An 18,329-nucleotide genomic window follows, 5' to 3' on the forward strand; every position below is an offset into this window, starting at 1 on the left:
TACCCCCACTAATTGCCTCCCCACGTATTTTTGTGTCATACGTAAACCTTGTGACAGTACATTAATTTCCTTGCCTAAGTGATTGATAATTATTATATATAGTGAATAATTGGGACCCCAGTATCGAACCCTGCAGCAGTCCACTAGTTATAGGACAACATCCTGAAAATATCTCCTTTATCTCAGTTTTCTGTCTTCTATTAGTTAACCAATCTCCTTTTCCAGGCTCCAACAATACCCCAAATATCATGGGCTCTTGTTTTATTAAGTGTGACGTCTGGTATTTATTGAGTGTCTTTTGGAAATCTAAATATTTTATTTATTCAGGTTTACTTTATTTACCCTCCTTGGTACTTGCTCAAATCAATAAATTTGTCAGACATGACTTTCTCTTCATGAAGCCATACCAACTCTGCTTAATCATTTTGCATTCTCATCTTTTATAACAGATTGTAACACTTCCCAATGACAGATGTTAAGCTAACTAGTCTGTTTTCTATTTACCTCCCTTCTGTGAACAAGTGTGTTACTTTAGCTGTCTTCAAATCCACTGTGACATTTCCAGAGCCTAAGGGTTCTTAGAAGATTACTACCAGTGTACTGACCATCTCCATGCTTATTTCCTTTAGAATCCTAGGATGCACCTCACCACATCCAGGTAACTTATCAGCCTTTAGTCTCATTAGTTTGCTCTAGTTTTCTCATGTGATAGTTGTTATGTTTATTTTTTTTCTTCCATTTCCTTTAGTCCTTTCATTATTTAGTATTTTTGGAATGCTATTAATATTCTCTACTGTTAAGATTTATGAACAGTATTTGTTCAACACCTCTAACATTTTATGACTTCCCGTTATTATTTCCTCAGCCTTGTTCTTTCAGAGCCTACTTTTACCTCTCTCTTTCTTTTTATATATTTGAAGAAGCTTTGGATGTCCATTTTTACATTACTTGCTAGTTTGCCCTCACAGTTTATTTACTCCCATCTTTTGTTGGCTTTTAAAACTTTCCCAATTCTCTGACTTACCACCAGTCACTGCCATATTCTTTATTTTTATTCTCTCAATTTGACAATGTCCTTAACTTTCTTGTTTAGTCATGGTTGGCTTATTTCATTCTTAAAATTATTTTTCCTCATTAGGATGCATCTTTGCTGTGTATCATGAATTAGCTTTTAAAGTATATCCTTGATCATTAACTGTATTTTCTGCTAAACTCTCACCCCCAGTCCGCTCCAGCCACTCCGCCCTCATTTCCATGTAATTAACCTTATTTAAGTTTAGCACCGTTGTTTCTGACAAAGGTTTATTATGCACAAACTGAAAGCTACATTCTACCATGTAATGGTAGCTGTTCACAAGGGCTTCTTTTACTAGAGATCATTTAGTAAACCTGCATCATTGCACATTACCAGGTCTAAAATTGTTTTATCTCTGATTGGATCCATAATATATTGTTATTTGAAATTAGCCCAAAAATGCAGTCTATAAATTATTCCCGTTGGTTATATCTGTCAACTTAATTTTGCTGACTGGCTGAAAGAGTAATGTCACCTATGATTAATGCTCTGTCTTTTTTGCATGTCCTCATTACCTTCTGATTTATTCTTTCTCCTCCAGAACTCTGGTATCAGGACAAACTTGTACACTTCATCTTATAGTTAATTGTCCTGTGAAAGGAACCCGACACCCTATTAAAAAGCAAATAAACTGCAGGTGCTGTAAATCAGAAACCTGCTGAGCATTTCCAGCAATTTCTGTTTTTGTTTTCAACACCTTATTACTTTGCAACATTTTTCATTTTATAGATCTATGCACCAGAATATCAGATGTTGTACCTTTGATCCATGATAGCCACAGGAGGTGGGATTTTTCTTAGTGGGAGAAAGTGAGGACTGTAGATGCTGAAGATCAGAGCTGAAAAATGTATTGCTGGAAAAGCGCAGCAGGTCAGGCAGCATCCAAGTAGCAGGAGAATCAACGTTTCGGGCATAAGCGCTTCATTCCTGAAGAAGGGCTCATGCCCGAAACGTCGATTCTCCTGCTCCTTGGATGCTGCCTGATCTGCTGCACTTTTCCAGCAATGGATTTTTCTTAGTGAACATTATTAGTGATAGTACATCAGTTGAAATTCACAAAACGCCGTGATTTATTTCACATTTTGTGGTGTGTGTACTGGGACCAACACAACCTGTTGGTTGGAAAACATCTGAATGTTAATTTGGAAATTGAGAATTTAGATTAGTAATTTTTGAGAAGATTTGTAGCTCAGATTGATGGTAAGTATGTAAGTTAGCTCGCTGAGCTGAAAGACCTTTTGTCACCATGACTAGGTAACAGAGTCTCCGATGAAGCACTGGTGGTATGTCCTGCCTCTCTATTTATAGGTCTTGGTTTCTTAAGGTGGGTGATGTCATTTCTAGTACTTTTTTTCAAAGGAAGGTAGATGGGATCTAAGTTGATGTGTTTATTGATGGAGTTCTAGTTAGAATGCCATGTCTTTAAGAATTCATGGGTATGTCTTTGTTTCACCTGTGCTAGGGTGTGTGTGTTGTCCCAGTCAAAGTGGTATCCTTCTTTGCCTGTATGTATGGAAACTAGTGAGGGTGGGTCGTGTATTTTGGTGGCTTGTTGGTGTTCATGTATACTGGTGACAAGTTTCCTGCTTGTTTGTCCAGTGTAGTGTTTTTTTACAGTTCTTGCATGGTATTTTGTAAATGATGTTAGTTTTGTTAGTAGTATCTTTAGTTTTAGATAAGAAAAGGAGATTATGGTTTGTGGGTTCATGTTCTATGTTGTGTTGCAGTAGGTTTTCCTGGAAACAAAACATGATTTCTGACTTAAATGAAATCAGTTTAAATTTGATTCAACATTAAAGCCAGAAAGTTGCTTTGAAATGACTGAGATGTGATTATGAAATAAGAACCTTCAAAGATTTGATTCAGTTTAGCTACAATCATATCCAGCAGTGATCTCGATTACACTTGTTATTCTCCCAGATGGTGCACTCAAATGTCATTCAGGCGATAGGATGAAGAAGTGTTGACTTATTTTTGTCTACCAGTGGGAATAATATCAGCTGAACACATGCCTTTTGACTTTTAAATGGAGGTAATTTCACTGTGAATCAATTTTTAAAAAGAGCATGAGAGTGCGCAGGAGAATATTTTCACAAAGGCCGAGAAGGTATGTGCAAGACTTGATGGTCTTTTTGTTGAATGATCTTTAATGTTTTTAATGATTCCTTTTATACCAAGTCTAAATTACAAAGCATCATTGATAACTTTCTGAAATCATGCAACATTTGCTGTTTTATTCAGCATTCTTCCACAGAAGTATGGCCCAACTGCCAGAGATATTGTGCACATTGATAACATCATTTAAAAGGCATTTGGACAGACAAATGAACAGGCAGGGAATAGAGAGACATGGACCATGTACAGGCAGAAGGGATTAGTTTAGATTGATATTATGGTCAGCACCAGCATGGTGGGCTGAAGGGCGTGTTCCTGTGCTGTACTTTCTATGTCCTGTGTTAACAGCACTGGTTTGCATACACTTTTAGTTCATCATTTAAGCTGTTTTATTCATACATGTGGATGTGGATATCTCTGTGACTACCAGTTTCCATTCCTCATCCCAAATTGTTTTTAAGAAGTTGGAGGGTAAGCTGCCTTCTTGAACAGTTGCTGTCGACAGTTGCTGCAAATCCAGTAACAATGCTGTTAGGTAGGGAGTTCTGGCATTTTGATCTAGCAACAATGAGAGAACAATGATATATTTTGTTGCATATTTTGTGTTGTGAGTGTGTGTTTTAAAGTCAACTTTAGTGGTGCAGGTGTTCCCTAGCAGCTGATCTTCTTGCTGCTCTGGGTGATACAGGTTGAGAATTTGGGAGATGCTGTCGAAGCAGCTTGGGTGAGTTGCTGCAGTACATCTTGCAAAAGGTATGCTGCTGCCACTGAGCCACAGCAATAGATGGGCTGAATGTTCATAGAGTGCATTAGGGATAGTTTCCTAGAGCAATATGTCATGCAGCCAATCAGGAACAGGTAGTGAATTAGGTTTAATAAATACCTCTGAGTAAAAAAAGTAGTGAGCATAACACGATCAAATTTAGCATTCAGTTTGAGTGCAAAATTTGGATCAGAAACAATTGTGTTTAACTTAATTTAAAGAAATCAACATGAAGCAAGGATAGAGTTAGCTTAAGAGGACTGGGCAGATAGCAGGAAAGACAGTGAGCAAGCAGTAGTGGATATTTAGGTGGGTAATTCATGACTCTCATAAAAGTATGGAGAAAAGTTTCTAAGACAGGGATAAACCAACCATTGCTAATCAAGGGAGTTGATTAAGGGATTGTGAAATTGAAAAACATATAAGGAGGCCAAAGTCAGTAATAATCCCCAAGACTGGGATAAATCAGAACCCAGCAAAAGAGGTCTAAAAAGATAATAAAGAGAGAGAAAATAAACTATGAGGGCATACTAGCATAGAATGTAAAAACTGACAAGAAGAGCTTCTTTAAAGACATAAAATAGGAGAGGTCAAAATGAACATAAGCCCCTTAGAAAATAAATCTGCGGACATAGTTATGGGGCAATTAAATGGCAGAGGAATTAAACAGCTATTTTGCATTGTTATTTACAATGGAAAATACTTCAAACATTGCATAAATACTAAAAAGTAAGAACCATGAATTAAGTATCATCATCATCATGAAAGAAGTAGGGTTAGAAAAACTAATGGGGCTAAACTTAGTTCAGTCCCTTTATCCTGATGGCTTGTATCCGACAATCCTAAAAGATGTAACAGAAAAAATAGAGGATGCATTAGTTGTAATTTTCAAAAGATCCCTGGATTCTGGAGAAGTACCAGAGGACTGGATAACTGCTAATAGAGTCATAGAGTTATAGAGCTTTACAGCATGGAAACAGACCCTTCAGTCCAACATGTTTAGCTATCCTAAATTAACCAACTCCCACTTGCCAGCATTTGGCCCATATCCCTCTAAACCCCTTCCATTCATATACCCATCCAGATGCCTTTTAAATGTTGTAATTGTACCAGCATCCACCACTTCCTCTGACAGCTCATTCCATACACACACTACCCTCTGCATGAAAATATTTCCCCTTAGGTCCTTTTTAAATCTTTTTCCTCTCACCTTAAAACTATGTCCTCTAGTTTTGGGCTCTCCCACAAGGTAAAAAACTTTTGGCCATTCAGTTTAGCGATGCCCCTCGTGATTTCATAAATCTCTATCAGGTTACCCCTCAGCCTCCAATGCTCTGGGGAAAAATGCCCTCGCCCATTCAGCCTCTTCTTTGGCCCAAACTCTCCAACCTTTGCAGTATCCTTATATATATCCTTTCCTGAACCCTTTCAAGTTTCACAAAATCCTTCCTATAGCAAAATTAAAAATCACACAACACTAGGTTATAGTCTAACTTCTTCTCAGAAGCACTAGCTTCTGAGGTACTGCCTCTTTATCAGATGGTTGTGGTACATGACCACAGGACACAGAATTTACAGCAAAAGGGTTACAGTGTCATGGAGTTGTAATGATATGTTAAAGAACTTTAGTTAAAAATCACACAAAACCAGGTTATTGTTCTTAAACAAATTTAGATTAAGTCTTTCTCCTTTTAGAATGGGATATGGTGGTTTAGGATCTTTAATATGTAAATCCCAGAATTATATTCTCAAGGTGGTGTCAAGATTAGCGTAGTGCTGGAAAAGCACAGCAGGTCAGGCAGCATCCAAGGAGCAGGAAAATAGACGTTTCGGGCAAAAGCCCTTCTTCTCAAGGTGGCATCTGCTTATCTAATAATAGGTGTTATCTCAGCTCAGACAATACATTAAATGTGTGAAGGTAAAGCCTGGACCAATGTTGAGTCAATTCTATTTCTAAAGTGAAGCTTACAGAATCTTACATGGATTTATGTAATTTTTGAGCAAAATAAAATGTAATTCTGCAAAATCAAATTTACCCCATAAACTTATATGTACACATGTGCAGGAGAGACAGAGTGGACATGTATGTGAGTGTGTGCATGTGAAACAGTGTGTGTAAGCTTGGTCAAGTATGTGTATAAGTGTGATGGGGTATAACCTTGGGAGAGGGTGTGTGCATGGGGGTGAGTGCAGGGTGTGCATGTATGGGTGTATGAGAGAGAGCTTGTCTGTGTGTGTGTGTGTGTGTGCGTGTGTGTATAAGATAGCGAGTGTGTATAGTACAGTGGGGTCACCTGTAGTATAATATGAACCCAAGGTTCCAGTTGATGCCTTCCCCATGGGTATCCAACTTGGCTATCAGTCTCTGCGCAGCCACTTTGAGTTGTTGCTTGTCCCAAAATATACCTAGGAGGATGGTCACCTAGAGGTCCGAGGCCAAATGTCCCAGACTGCTGAAGTGTTCCCCAACTGGGAGGGAACACTCCTGTCTGGTGATCATTGCGTGTTGTCCATTCATCATTGTCACAGCGATTGTCCAGCCTCGCCAATGTATCAAGCCTCAGGGCTTCCCTGCCTGCAGCTTATAAGATAGACAACATTGGCCGAGTCACATCAGTACCTGCCGCGTACATGGTGGGTGGAGTCCCCATGTGTAATGATAGAATTTGTGTCGATACACTGACACATATTACAGCAGCTGCCGTGACAGGGTTGCATGGTGTTGAGATCGATGTTGTCCTGAAGGCTGGACAGTTTGCTGGGAACAATGATCTGTTTGACATTCAGTGGTTGTTTAAAGGTGAGACATGGCGGCATAGGGAAGGTCTTAGCAAAGCATTTGTCCTCATCGATAATGTGTTACAGACCGCGAAGAACATCACGTAGTCTTTTGGTGTGCACATGCACACATATAGGCTTATGGGGTGAATTTGTATTTGCAGAATTACATTTTATTTTGCTTAAAAACTGCATAAATCCATGTAAGATTCTGTAAGCCCCACTTTGGAAATAGAATTGCCTCAACATTGGTACAGACTTTACCTTTGTACATTTAATGCATTGTCTGAGCTAAGATAACACCTATTATTAGATAAGCTGACCATCTTGAGAATGTAATTCTGGGATTTACATTTTAAAGAACCTAAATCACCATATCCCATTCTAAAAGCTGAAAGACTTAATCTAAATTTGTATAAAAACTATAACCTGGTGTGTGATTTTTTAACTAAAGTTGTTTAAGATGTCATTATAACTCCATGACACTGTAACCCTTTTGCCGTATGGTCATGATTCACAACCACTTGATGAAGAGACAGTGCATCGAAAGCTAGTGCTTCCAAATAAACCTGTTGGACTATAATCCAGTGTTGTGTGATTTTTAACTTTGTCCACCCCAGTCCAGCATTGGCACCTCCAAATCATCCTTCCTATATCAGGGAGACCAGGACTGCACGCAGTATTCCAAGTGGCCTAACGAATGTCCTATACAGCAGCAATATGACTTCCCAACTCCTACATTCAATGCTCTGACCAACAAATGCAAGCACACCAAATGCCTTCTTCACTATCCTGTCTGGAACTCCACTTTCAAGGAACAATGAACATGCACTCCGAGGTCTTCTTGTTTGGCAATATTCCCCAGGACCTTACCATTAACTGTATAAGATCCATTCTGATTTGTCTTTCCAAAATGCAACACCTCACATTTATCTAATTTAAACTCCGTCTGCCATTCCTTGGCCCATTGTACTCTGAGGTAACCTTCTTTGCTGTCCACTACACCTCCAATTTTGATGTCATCTGTGAACTTACTAACCATACCTCCTATGTTTCTCTCCAAATAATTTATATAAATGATGAAAAGAAATGGACCCAGCACTGATCATTGTGCCATGCTGCTGGTCAGAGGCCTCCAGTCTGAAAAGCAACCCTCCTGCCATCTTCTACCTTTGAGCTAGTTCTTTATCCCTATAGCTACTTCTCCCTATATTCTGTGACAACTCTATTCAAAAAGGAATGGAGGTAAAATGCAGGAAACTATAGGCAGATTAACTTAACATCTGTTGCTTGAAAAGTATTGGAAACAATTATTAAAGAAGCAATAGCAGAACATTTGAAAATCATAAAGAAATGAAGCAGTTAGTATAACTTCACTAAAGGGAAATCATGTCTAATTTATTAGAGTTTTTGACAAAGTCTCAACCACGTGGACCAAGGGGAACCAGTAGATGTGTTGTATTTCAACTTCCAGAAGGCATTCAACAAGATACGTCACAAAAAATTAAGTCAAGAGATGCTTGAAAGAAGGGTCACTGGACTCGAAGCATTTGTCTCCATTGATGCTATGATGTGGAGGTGCCGGTGTTGGACTGGAGTGAACAAAGTTAAAAATCACTAGACACCAGGTTATAGTCCAACAGGTTTATTTGGAAGTACAGTTTATTTCGGAGCTCTGCTCCTTTATCAAGTGGCTTGTGTTTGGAAGTACAAGCTTTCCAAGTGCTGCTGCTTCATAAGGAGCAACTGTCTAAAAACTTGTACTTTCAAACACTAACTACCTGACAAAGGAGCAGAGCTCCGAAATAAACTGCACTTCCAAATAAACCTGTTGGACTATAACCTGGTGTCGTGTGATTTTTAACTTTGTCCACTGATGTTGCCAGACTTGCTGAATTTCTCCAGCAATTTTCATTCTTGCTTTTATGTTCAATTCATTTTGCAATAAAGGACAACATGTCAATAGCCATTTTTATGACTTCTGTACCTGTATAATATGTTTCTGTGACTCAGGCTCTAACACAACAAAATCATTCTGCAGATCAGACCTTGCCATATTGTTGACATTTTCCCACAATAATTCCGTCTGATAGATTTCCTGTTCTCCTACTCAACCAATCTATATTGGTCTGTAACTCCTCATATTCCCTTAATAACATTCTTTCTTAACTATAGAACATAGAGCAGAATAGCACAGGAATGGGCCCTGTTTTTGTAGGGGAATGGGTCTGGGTGGGTTACTCTTCGGAGGGTTGGTGTGGACTTGAGCCAAATGGCCTGTTTTCACACTGTAGGGATTCTATGATTTTGTGTTGTCTGAAGTTTTACCTTCTATGTCTTTACTACCCTCATTTAAGTCATTGACATAAATAGTAAAAAGTGTACTTTTCTGAAGGATGTCATTCATCATTTCCCATCAATCAGTAAAAGATCAATATCTGCAAACTATCTGTTTCTTGCCAGCCAACCACTCTCTAGTCTGAATGAACTTTTCCTGAATCTAGCTAATTTTGTAAGCATAAGACCAACTCATCTGCTATTTCAATAACATCTTCTGTTAAGACCCTAGGAGGAAATTCATCTGGACCCAGGCACTTGTCAGCTTGCAGCTCCCTTAATTTGCTCAATTTCTGGTGATTATTATGTTACCGAGTTTTAGTCTCTTTTTTGAATCTCTTGATTTGGAGCTCTTATTCAAAGATTTTTTTGTTCCTCTATTGTGAAGACAGAACATTCCATCTGCTACTTTCCTATTATCTGTTAATAACACCCCATTATCAGTCTCAGAAGAATCAATATGGATTTACAAGGATGTTACCAAGACTGGAATATTTGAGTTATAAGGAGAGGCTGGATATGATCATTTCCCTGGAGTGTAGGAGGCTGAGGGGTAACTTATTGAGGTTTATAAAATGGTGAGGGGCATAGATAAAGTGTGGGCAAAGGTTTAAGGTGAGGGGGAAAAGGATTTTTAAAAGGGACCTGAGCAGCAACTTTTTCAAGCAGAGGGTGGTGCATATATGGAACCAAGCTGCCAGAGTAAGTGTCGAGGTGAGTAAAATTAAAAGACATTTAGACAGGTACTGGATAGGAACATTTTAGAGAGATATGGGTCAAACATAGGCAATTGGAATTAGTTCAGATTAGTAAACCTGGTTGTCATGGCTGAGTTGAGCCAAAGGACCTGTTTCTGTGCTCTGTATCTCCATGATCTTAGTGATGGTATTTAATTACTTTACCACATTCTTTATATTAATGGAATGTCTGAAGTATCTTCCACTGTGATGACTGATGCAAAATATCTCTTTATTTCCTCTGCAATTTCCATGATTCTCATGACTCCCTCCCCAGATTCATTTCTTAAGGGGCCAATGTTCACTTTGACCTCTACCTTCATTTTTACAAGTTTAAAGAAGGTCCTATTGTCAGTTTTTCCATTCTTCACTAGTTTGCCCTTATCATTAATTTTCTCTTTCTTTATTACCTTTTTACTCCCAGGCCTTGGCGCTATCACTGACTTTAACCTCCTTATATGCGTTTTCTTTCAACTTTATACTCTCCTTAACTTGCCTAGTTAGCCATATTTTGTTTATCTCTTTCTTAAAGTATTTTCTCCATACTGGTATGGATTTTGCTGAAATTACCTCCTTAAATATCTGATGCTCTAATTTATTCCTCTGGATTAACTTTTACTCTTTGTCCGTCATTCTATATATTCTGACTAATCATCTGACCTGCCATTCATCTTTGCAACTATGTCGCTTTTTCCTTAAATTTGATGTTTTCCCTTACTTCTTTAGTTAACCACGGATGGCGACTCCTCCCATCAGAATTTTTCTTGATCGTAAAATATGCTTATTCTGAGATTTCTAAGCTATCCCCTCAATTGTCTACCACAACTTCTTTACTGATCTATCCCCTAACCTTGAATGCCAGTTCACCGGTTAACTTAACTTTCATACCCACACAGTTGCCCTAATTTAGATTTAAAATACTGGTCTTATACTGAAAGGTTTGTCTTTCAAATGGATGTAAAATTCAATTATATTGTGACTGTTGCTTCTTTGAGGTCATTACTTTAACTAGTCTCACTACACAATACCAATTCTAATATAACCTATTCTCTGGTTGATTCCAGAATCCGTCACTCAAGGAAACTATCTTAAAAGCATTAATGAACTCTTCATCCAGGTTACAAATACCATTTTGATTTTTCCAGTTTTAATATAGTGTAAAATCACCCATGATTATTTGCCCTCCCTTTATCACAACTATCCAATACTTACACATGTATAATTAGTCCTACATTATGGCCGCTATTACAGGACTCTGGACCATTCCCACTAATGACATTTTTTCCTTACTATTCCTCATCTCCACCCAACTGATTCTAGATCCTGATCTCCTGTACTAAGGTCATCTCCACCTATTGCACCAATGTCACCCATGATTAATAGTGCTATCCCTTCACCTTAATCTAGCATCCTACTCTTTTTGAATGTCATATTCCCCTCAATATTTAGGATCCAGTCTTTGTCATCCTTGTTTTGATTTGATTTATTATTGTCAGATGTACCTAGGTACAGTGAAATGTTTTGCTTTGTGTTTACTTCAGGCAGAATATACCATATAATGTGGTTTAGGGTAATAGAACAGAGTGAAGACTACAATGTCATTGCTGCAGAGAACATGCACAAAGGGTGAGATCAATATTAAATTTAAAATTTGAGAGGTCCATTCAGAAATCTAATAACAGCAACGAAGAAATTGTTCCTTAATCTTTTGGTATGTGTGTTTAAGGTTTTGCATCTTCTGCCAAACAGAAGAGGTTGGTAGAGATTATAACTGGGGTAGGAAGGGTCTTTGACTATGTTGGTTGCTTTCACAAGGCAATGAGAAGAAGAGATGGAGTCACTGGATGGAAGGTTGGCTTGCATGATGGATTGGGCTGTGTTCACAACTCTCTATAGCTTCTTATGGTCCTGGGCAGAGCAGTTGCCATACATCTCCACAATGGCTATCAGATCATAATTACTTACTTCAATGTGGACCATCAATTTGTTTACTTTGTTATGAATGCTAGGTGCATTCAGATAGTTTTGCTTTTTTAACACATTGACAGAGCCTCTATTTATCCCAGCATTTTCTGTTGCAGTTGGAAATGTTGTGCATAATGATAATGTAAAATACACAGCAGTCAACTTTTCAAGTAGGTCAGAATAGAACTTTCTGAAAGGGATGGAATTGATTGTGAAAAATTGGAAAAAAAAGCACTGGACACTATTTACCTCTCAACCTGAGTAACTTTACCAAAAGAAAAAAGATAACAATAAAACTGAGCTAGCAATTTACCACCTATCAAGACCACTTTCACTCTAGCAATGTCTGAAACTGTTATCTGATGACAGGTCATAACCTGAAACATTAACTCTGTTTCTCACTCCACAGAAACTGCAGAGCCTGCTGATTGTTTACAGTCTTTTTCTCTTCTTATTTCAGGTTTCCTACAACTGCAGTATTTGGCTTTTGAAAATATGAGGTTTCAAATTTTAACTTACTGCCTTGGTGTGGCATTGTCTTTGCAGACTGACCTCTTATTATATAAGCAATGTGATGAGCCTTCCCATTTGTATTGGACAATTATTGCCTGGATCATTGTGAGGGGGTTTAAATCCTTGAATCTGTTAAAAACAACAACAGCCTGTGACAAATGAAATTCAAGAAATTCAAATATTGTTGTGGAAAAGTAAATCTCATATGCCAGTCAGGTTGTTTGAACAAAGAACGCTGCTCTGAAACAGGTGAAAAGGCTTAAAAACTCAAACATATATTATTCAAACTGATTTAAAAGTGACATGGTAAGTAGATGATATGTTGCTGCCTGATATTATACTCAACTCACCAATCACAGCAGCAACATTTCCTTTATTCTGTGTTTTCAGTGTGACATGGGTCATATATTATTCAAAGGCTGGTACAAGTAACAGTGAGGTATGTGGTGCAATCATGGCTTCCCTTTCTCTGGGCCAGAGTCAGGATTTGAATCCCATGCCAGGATTTGTGGCCATAGAAGGTGTGCCTGTAATGTAGCCAAACAGGTTGTTCGCCAGCTTTATATCCTTCCAATTTGCCTGATAGTCTCTTGGTAAGAGCATGACAGTCCCTTGCTCTGTATTTCTGCAGGGGACAGTGACAGATCATGACAGTGTTTTGCCCATAGGCATGGACCAATCAAATGGAAACCCATTGCCTCATCCTCTAACAGATAGATCATGAGTTTACCATAATGTTAAAAGGGATTCCTCAAATTCCAGATTGATCATTCTCCCTGGTACATGACCCAGACCATGTCTTGTTCTGTCTCACTGTTTCCCTGAACTTACAGAGGTCTCTCTACCCTCTCTTCTGTCTCTCTCCCCTCTCCCAGCCTCTGTTTCTGTGCATCTCCCTCTGCCTGTTTCTGTCTCCCTCTTCCTTCTCCATTTCTGTCTTTCTCTCTGAATATCTGTTTCTCTGACTCTCTCTCCCCATCTTTGGGGTCTCCCCATCTTTGAGTGCTCATGACTGCCATCCTTTCCATTCCTCCACATCCTCTAACACAATGATTACAGTTCAACTGTGAATTATAAGCTGTCCCCTTTTATTGCCAGTGCATTTGCTTTCTGAGGTTGGAGTCATTCAGAATAAAGCCAGGACTGAGTGTCCAGGTGACCATTTGGCCAGTTATTCTGAGCTGTGTGCTATCTCAATTACGGGGAAGTTAATTGCAACATGAATAGAAGACACCATGACAAATTGTTTAAAGTGCCTGGTTACTGTGGCAACACCAGTAGTCAGGTCCCAAGAGCTCTCATGCTACAGTTGAACCTCCCTCTTCCTGGGATTAAGTGCAGCATTGTTTGAAAGTAGCAGGGTGTGTGGGTGCAGATCTGCAGGAAAGGGTGTCAAACAGTGTTCCCTTTTCATCTCATTATATTGAACAAGATTCCTGGAAAGAATATTGTGCAAAACATGACTACAAACCCGAAATGCTGCACTGACCCATTGCAGTTTTCAACTGTTGTCAAGAATGACGGTTTAATCCAGAATGATTGCCCTAGGCCATGTGTCAGGGAGAGGGGACAATCTGGAGTTTGAGGAATCCCTTTTAACATTATGGGTCTGTCTGTTTGGGGACGAGGCCATGGGGCTCCATTGGATTGGTCCACGCCTATGGGCAAAGCTGAGCTTTCCCAGCAATTTCTGTTTGTTTTTCATTTACGGCATCCGCAGTTCTTTCGGTTTCTACAGAGCGAGACAGAAACAGATACACACGTAAAGACACAGAGGGATCCAGAAGGAGAGAGAGAGACTGAGAGCTCTCTTGTGAAAACCTAAACTGAAGGGATGCCAGGAGCTGCGAGCCGCATCCACTCGGGCTGCTCTTGAATTGCCTGGCGCGCCGGTTTGAAGTGATTTAAACACCCATCTGCAAAGATAAATGTAGACAGATGTCCTTCTCCAAACCATCCGCTCTTAAACACTGCGATTATACTTACTGGAATACACATGCTCCGCGCCTTTCTCTAGAGCACTGGGCTCGCTAGTGAGGCTGCTGCAGCCGTTGGCAATGCCCGGCAGAGGAGCCTCTGTGTCGGTGTTAGTCAGCCACGTTGACTCGGTTTCCCTCGTCCAGCTCTCGTAGTACCTGGGCTCGATGGTGTCAGCACGGCTACCTCCACAGCCCATTCCGTCCGCTCCAAGGCGTGGATCGTAGCTGGAAAGCACCCTCCGCGCAGCCACGCCGTTTACTCAGCATCCAGTGTTTGCACAACAACCCCGGCCCACTCCAAAACCAGAGGGAGACATCACCGCTAGCTGTGTGTGTGTGTCTGGATGCTCTAATGAGATCCCCACACCTCCACACTCTCACCGGGGTGGGGGGGAAAAAATCCTGACGTCAAGGGCACTGTGCTCAGTAAATCCCGCACCTTTTAATTCTTCGACCAAAACGCCACACTGACCATCCCAGTTTCGTGAAAACGCTAAACAAGGCTGGCACTTAGTGCAAATTATGAACCAGAATCAATTTCTCTGCCGTAAGCAAAGACAAGGCTGCTGGAAATACAAAGTCCTTGGTGAAACTGCTAGACGTCAATTTCCAGGGATGCTGAAGGCTGGCTATTGCGTGTTGGCTTCAACGTCCCTTTTCATATGTTGAAATCGAGTTTATTCGCAATTATGCGATCGCCCACCCTGCACCAAGAATGCAGCACTGTTGCTGCTCCAGGACTGCGGTGGTGCTTTTGCGTTGTAATGATCAATATATCTAGATTTCAAACCCGTTTCAACAATGTAAATGTGAAAACACTAGGGCGTGATGAGGGCGATAGTGGTAATATCACTGGACTAGTAATGCTGAGCTCTCGATTAATGCTTTAGCGACGGGTTCAAATTTCCCCCACTAGTATAAATTAACGATTCAATTGTAGTAGTTATGTGGGACAATACATAATCTACAGGATGAAAAAGTTAGTCCATTATGGTCACAGCCAAACTATCTAATGCCAAAAAAAAATCCTCATGCGCCTCTAATGCTCTTCTGCTTTTCTTCAGTCTGCTCTCCATGTCACTCGGGACCCATAGCAATGTGGTTAACTCTGAAACAGGCAAACCACTCAGTTCAAGGGCACCAATGGGTAGGCAAAAATGCTGGTGTTGCCAGTGACCCCCACAGGCCTTGAAAGAATTTTGAAAATATGTTTGGAAATATAGAATGATGCTTCACAGGTCTAGTTTCTCCCCAGCGTTCTGTTTCTGATTGGACTAACGCTACTAAGGGAAGTCATTGAACAAGACAAATGAAAACACACTTAGGAGTTACCTGGGGAGGCGCAAATCATATGGGATGCCCTCATGTGGAGACTAAGTGGGCGAATTGGAAAAATACAGGTGGGGATTTGAGAGAAAAGATCATAGATTAACCTATAATGAATGCAACTATAAGTCAGAGCCCGGAATACTAGAATTACCTTTAGTATCAATATTTAAGATGAAAGTCTAATAAATCGAACTTTATTGTTTGAACTTGAGTCTGAAACCCACAATTCATTATGAACCATCTTTTCATTTCAGCATGCTTTGGTTTTGTTCACCACAATAGTTCTTCATTGTTGGTTGTATTTGAGAGTATCATCAAGCTCAAATAAAAGTTCTCTAGTCCATAATGGATTGTGGGTTCTAGCCTCAAGTTCAAACAGTAGGCAAAGTTTCCCACCAATGTGGTGTCAGGATGATGGTGCAATGCATACAGCTAATCTCGTACCCATGGACAAAAGAAGGGGGAGTCAATGTCAAGGTGTACTTACCCCACCCCCTCTCCCCCCCCCCCCGGAAACAATAGGCCAGTTATTTTAACATCTTTCGTTGGGAAGTTCTTAGAATCTATTATTGAAGAATTACTAACAGGACATTTGGAGAGTTAAAACACAAGCCAAGAGAGTTAGCATGGTTTTATGAAGTGTAAATCATGTTTGACCAATTTGCTAGTGCTCCTTGAAGATATAATAAGCAAAGTGGGTAAATGAGGATGCTGCGAATGTAACACATCTGGGCTTCCAGAAAGCATTTGACAAAATGCCACACAAAACGTTAATACACAAGATAGAATCACATAGAGTTAGGGGTAATTTATTGGCTTGAATAGAGGCTTAGCTAACCAACAGAAAGCAGAGATTCAGTATAAATGGGCCTTTTTCCTGATTGACAAGATGTAATTAATTGTCCATCATGGGGTTTGGTCTATGGGCCCCAATCATTTATAATCTATGTTAATGATATGGACGCGAGGTTAGACTGTACAAGAGCCAAATTTACTGATGATACTAAAACAGGTGGGAAAGTAAGTTGCAACAAAGAAATAAGGCATTTACAAATAATGTAGTTAGGTTAGGTGAACGGATCAAAATTTGACAGATGGAGTTTAATAGATGAATGTAAACTTAACCATTTTGATTAGAAGAATAGAAAGACAATTTCTTATCTAAATGGGGAGAAACTTCACAGTGTTTTGATGCAGAAGGATCTGGTGTCCTCATGCATGAATTTGGGGAGAAGGCAGAAGAATGGGACTGAGAAATAGATCAGCCATGATTAATGGGCTGATTGGCCTAATTCTGCTTGTATATCTTGTGATTTTTATGGTCTAATCACAGAAAATAGTATACAGGTACATCACACAAAGGAATTTTGGCATTTATTGCCAAAAGAATGGAAGGGAAATGTAGGGAAATGTTGCTGCAGCTGTGCAAGACATTAGTGTGACAGCACCTGGAGTATTTTGTACAGTATTGGTTTCCCTACTTGAGGAGAGATGTAGTTATATTGGAGGCAGTTCAGAGAACGTTCACAAGATTGATTTCCGAGATATGAGGTTTGTCTGATGAAGAGAGACTGAGTAGTTTAGACTTATACTCTCTAGAGTCTAGAAAAAGTAGGGGAAGTCTAATCAACGTATATAAGATGCTAAAGGGGCTTAACAATGTTGATGTAGAGAGGATGTTTCCTCTTTTGGGGTAATCTAGAATGAGGTCACAGGTTTGGTTTATGGGGTAGCAGATTTAAAACAGAGCTGAGGAGAGATTATTTCTCTCAAAAGTTTGTGAATCTGTGGAATTTACTACCCAGAGTGTGTTGGATGCTGTGATCTTGAGTAAGTTTAAGGATGAGATAGACAGATTTTTAATTAGTAATCTGTTAAAGGGTTACGGAGACTGGGCAGCAAAGTGGAGATGAGCCAAGATGAGATCAGAAATGAGGAGGCTCAAGGGGCTGTGTTGCCTACTCCTGCATCTAGTGTTTACATTGCTCTGGATGTTTTGCTAGAGCTCCTTGATGTCAATTCTATCAAATGTGTGTCTGGGTGGGATGCTCTCCAGAAAATTGGTGTGGACTTTTTGGGTCAACTGGCCTGTTTCCACACTGTGAGGATTCTAAGCATCTTAATAAAGATTGGACAAACCATGTTCGCTGTAATAATGTGGAGAATGGGTTCATGGAGGACATGTTCACGGGTACAGGATAGATTTCTCCAACAATTATGTCAAGGATCTAATTAAAGGAATGGTTAGTTTCGATCAACTTTAATATTGTACCCTATAAGGATGGAACTCTGGCAGTTTTAGCTGGTCTGGTCTGGCCTACGTGTCTCTCAAAACCCAAAATCAGAGCTGCCTTCTGCTAATTTTGTCAGTGGGACCCACATGCTGTGAATGAGTTGTAACTTGAAGTAAAGCAGTCTCAATGGAAAAGTGACCAAAATATGATAAAATCTTACATTGAGTTGGACGTTTATTTATCCTAAGATGCAACTGTTGCTGGCTGGACCCTAATTTGAGAAGATGGGGTGAGCTGCCTTTTTGAAATGCTCCTGTTCATTTGGTGTAAAGATTCCCACTATGCTATCCAGGAGTTTCTGGGATTTTCATACAGAGGGAGTGAAGGAATTGTGATATGTTTCTAAGTTAGGACAGTGTGTGGCTTGAAGCGGAACTGATATCCTAAAATATCACCTGCCCATGTCCTTTAGATCGTAATGACTTCAGGTTTGGAAAGTGCTGT

At 39.7% G+C, this 18,329-nt stretch overlaps 1 protein-coding gene across 1 annotated transcript in view; it reads right to left on the reverse strand.

Annotated features, from left to right (window-relative positions):
* The window catches only part of LOC140477185 (brain and acute leukemia cytoplasmic protein-like), a 38,564-nt gene extending 23,658 nt beyond the window's left edge, over window positions 1–14,906 (reverse strand). The window contains exon 1 of the mRNA XM_072570634.1: window positions 14,270–14,906. Coding sequence (XP_072426735.1) covers window positions 14,270–14,459 — 190 coding nt within the window. The 5' untranslated portion in view covers window positions 14,460–14,906. The remainder of the gene's footprint in view (window positions 1–14,269) is intronic.
* Window positions 14,907–18,329: the final 3,423 nt, after the last annotated feature.

The sequence above is a fragment of the Chiloscyllium punctatum genome, chromosome 5, assembly GCF_047496795.1.
Source record: "Chiloscyllium punctatum isolate Juve2018m chromosome 5, sChiPun1.3, whole genome shotgun sequence".
NCBI lineage: Eukaryota > Metazoa > Chordata > Chondrichthyes > Orectolobiformes > Hemiscylliidae > Chiloscyllium > Chiloscyllium punctatum.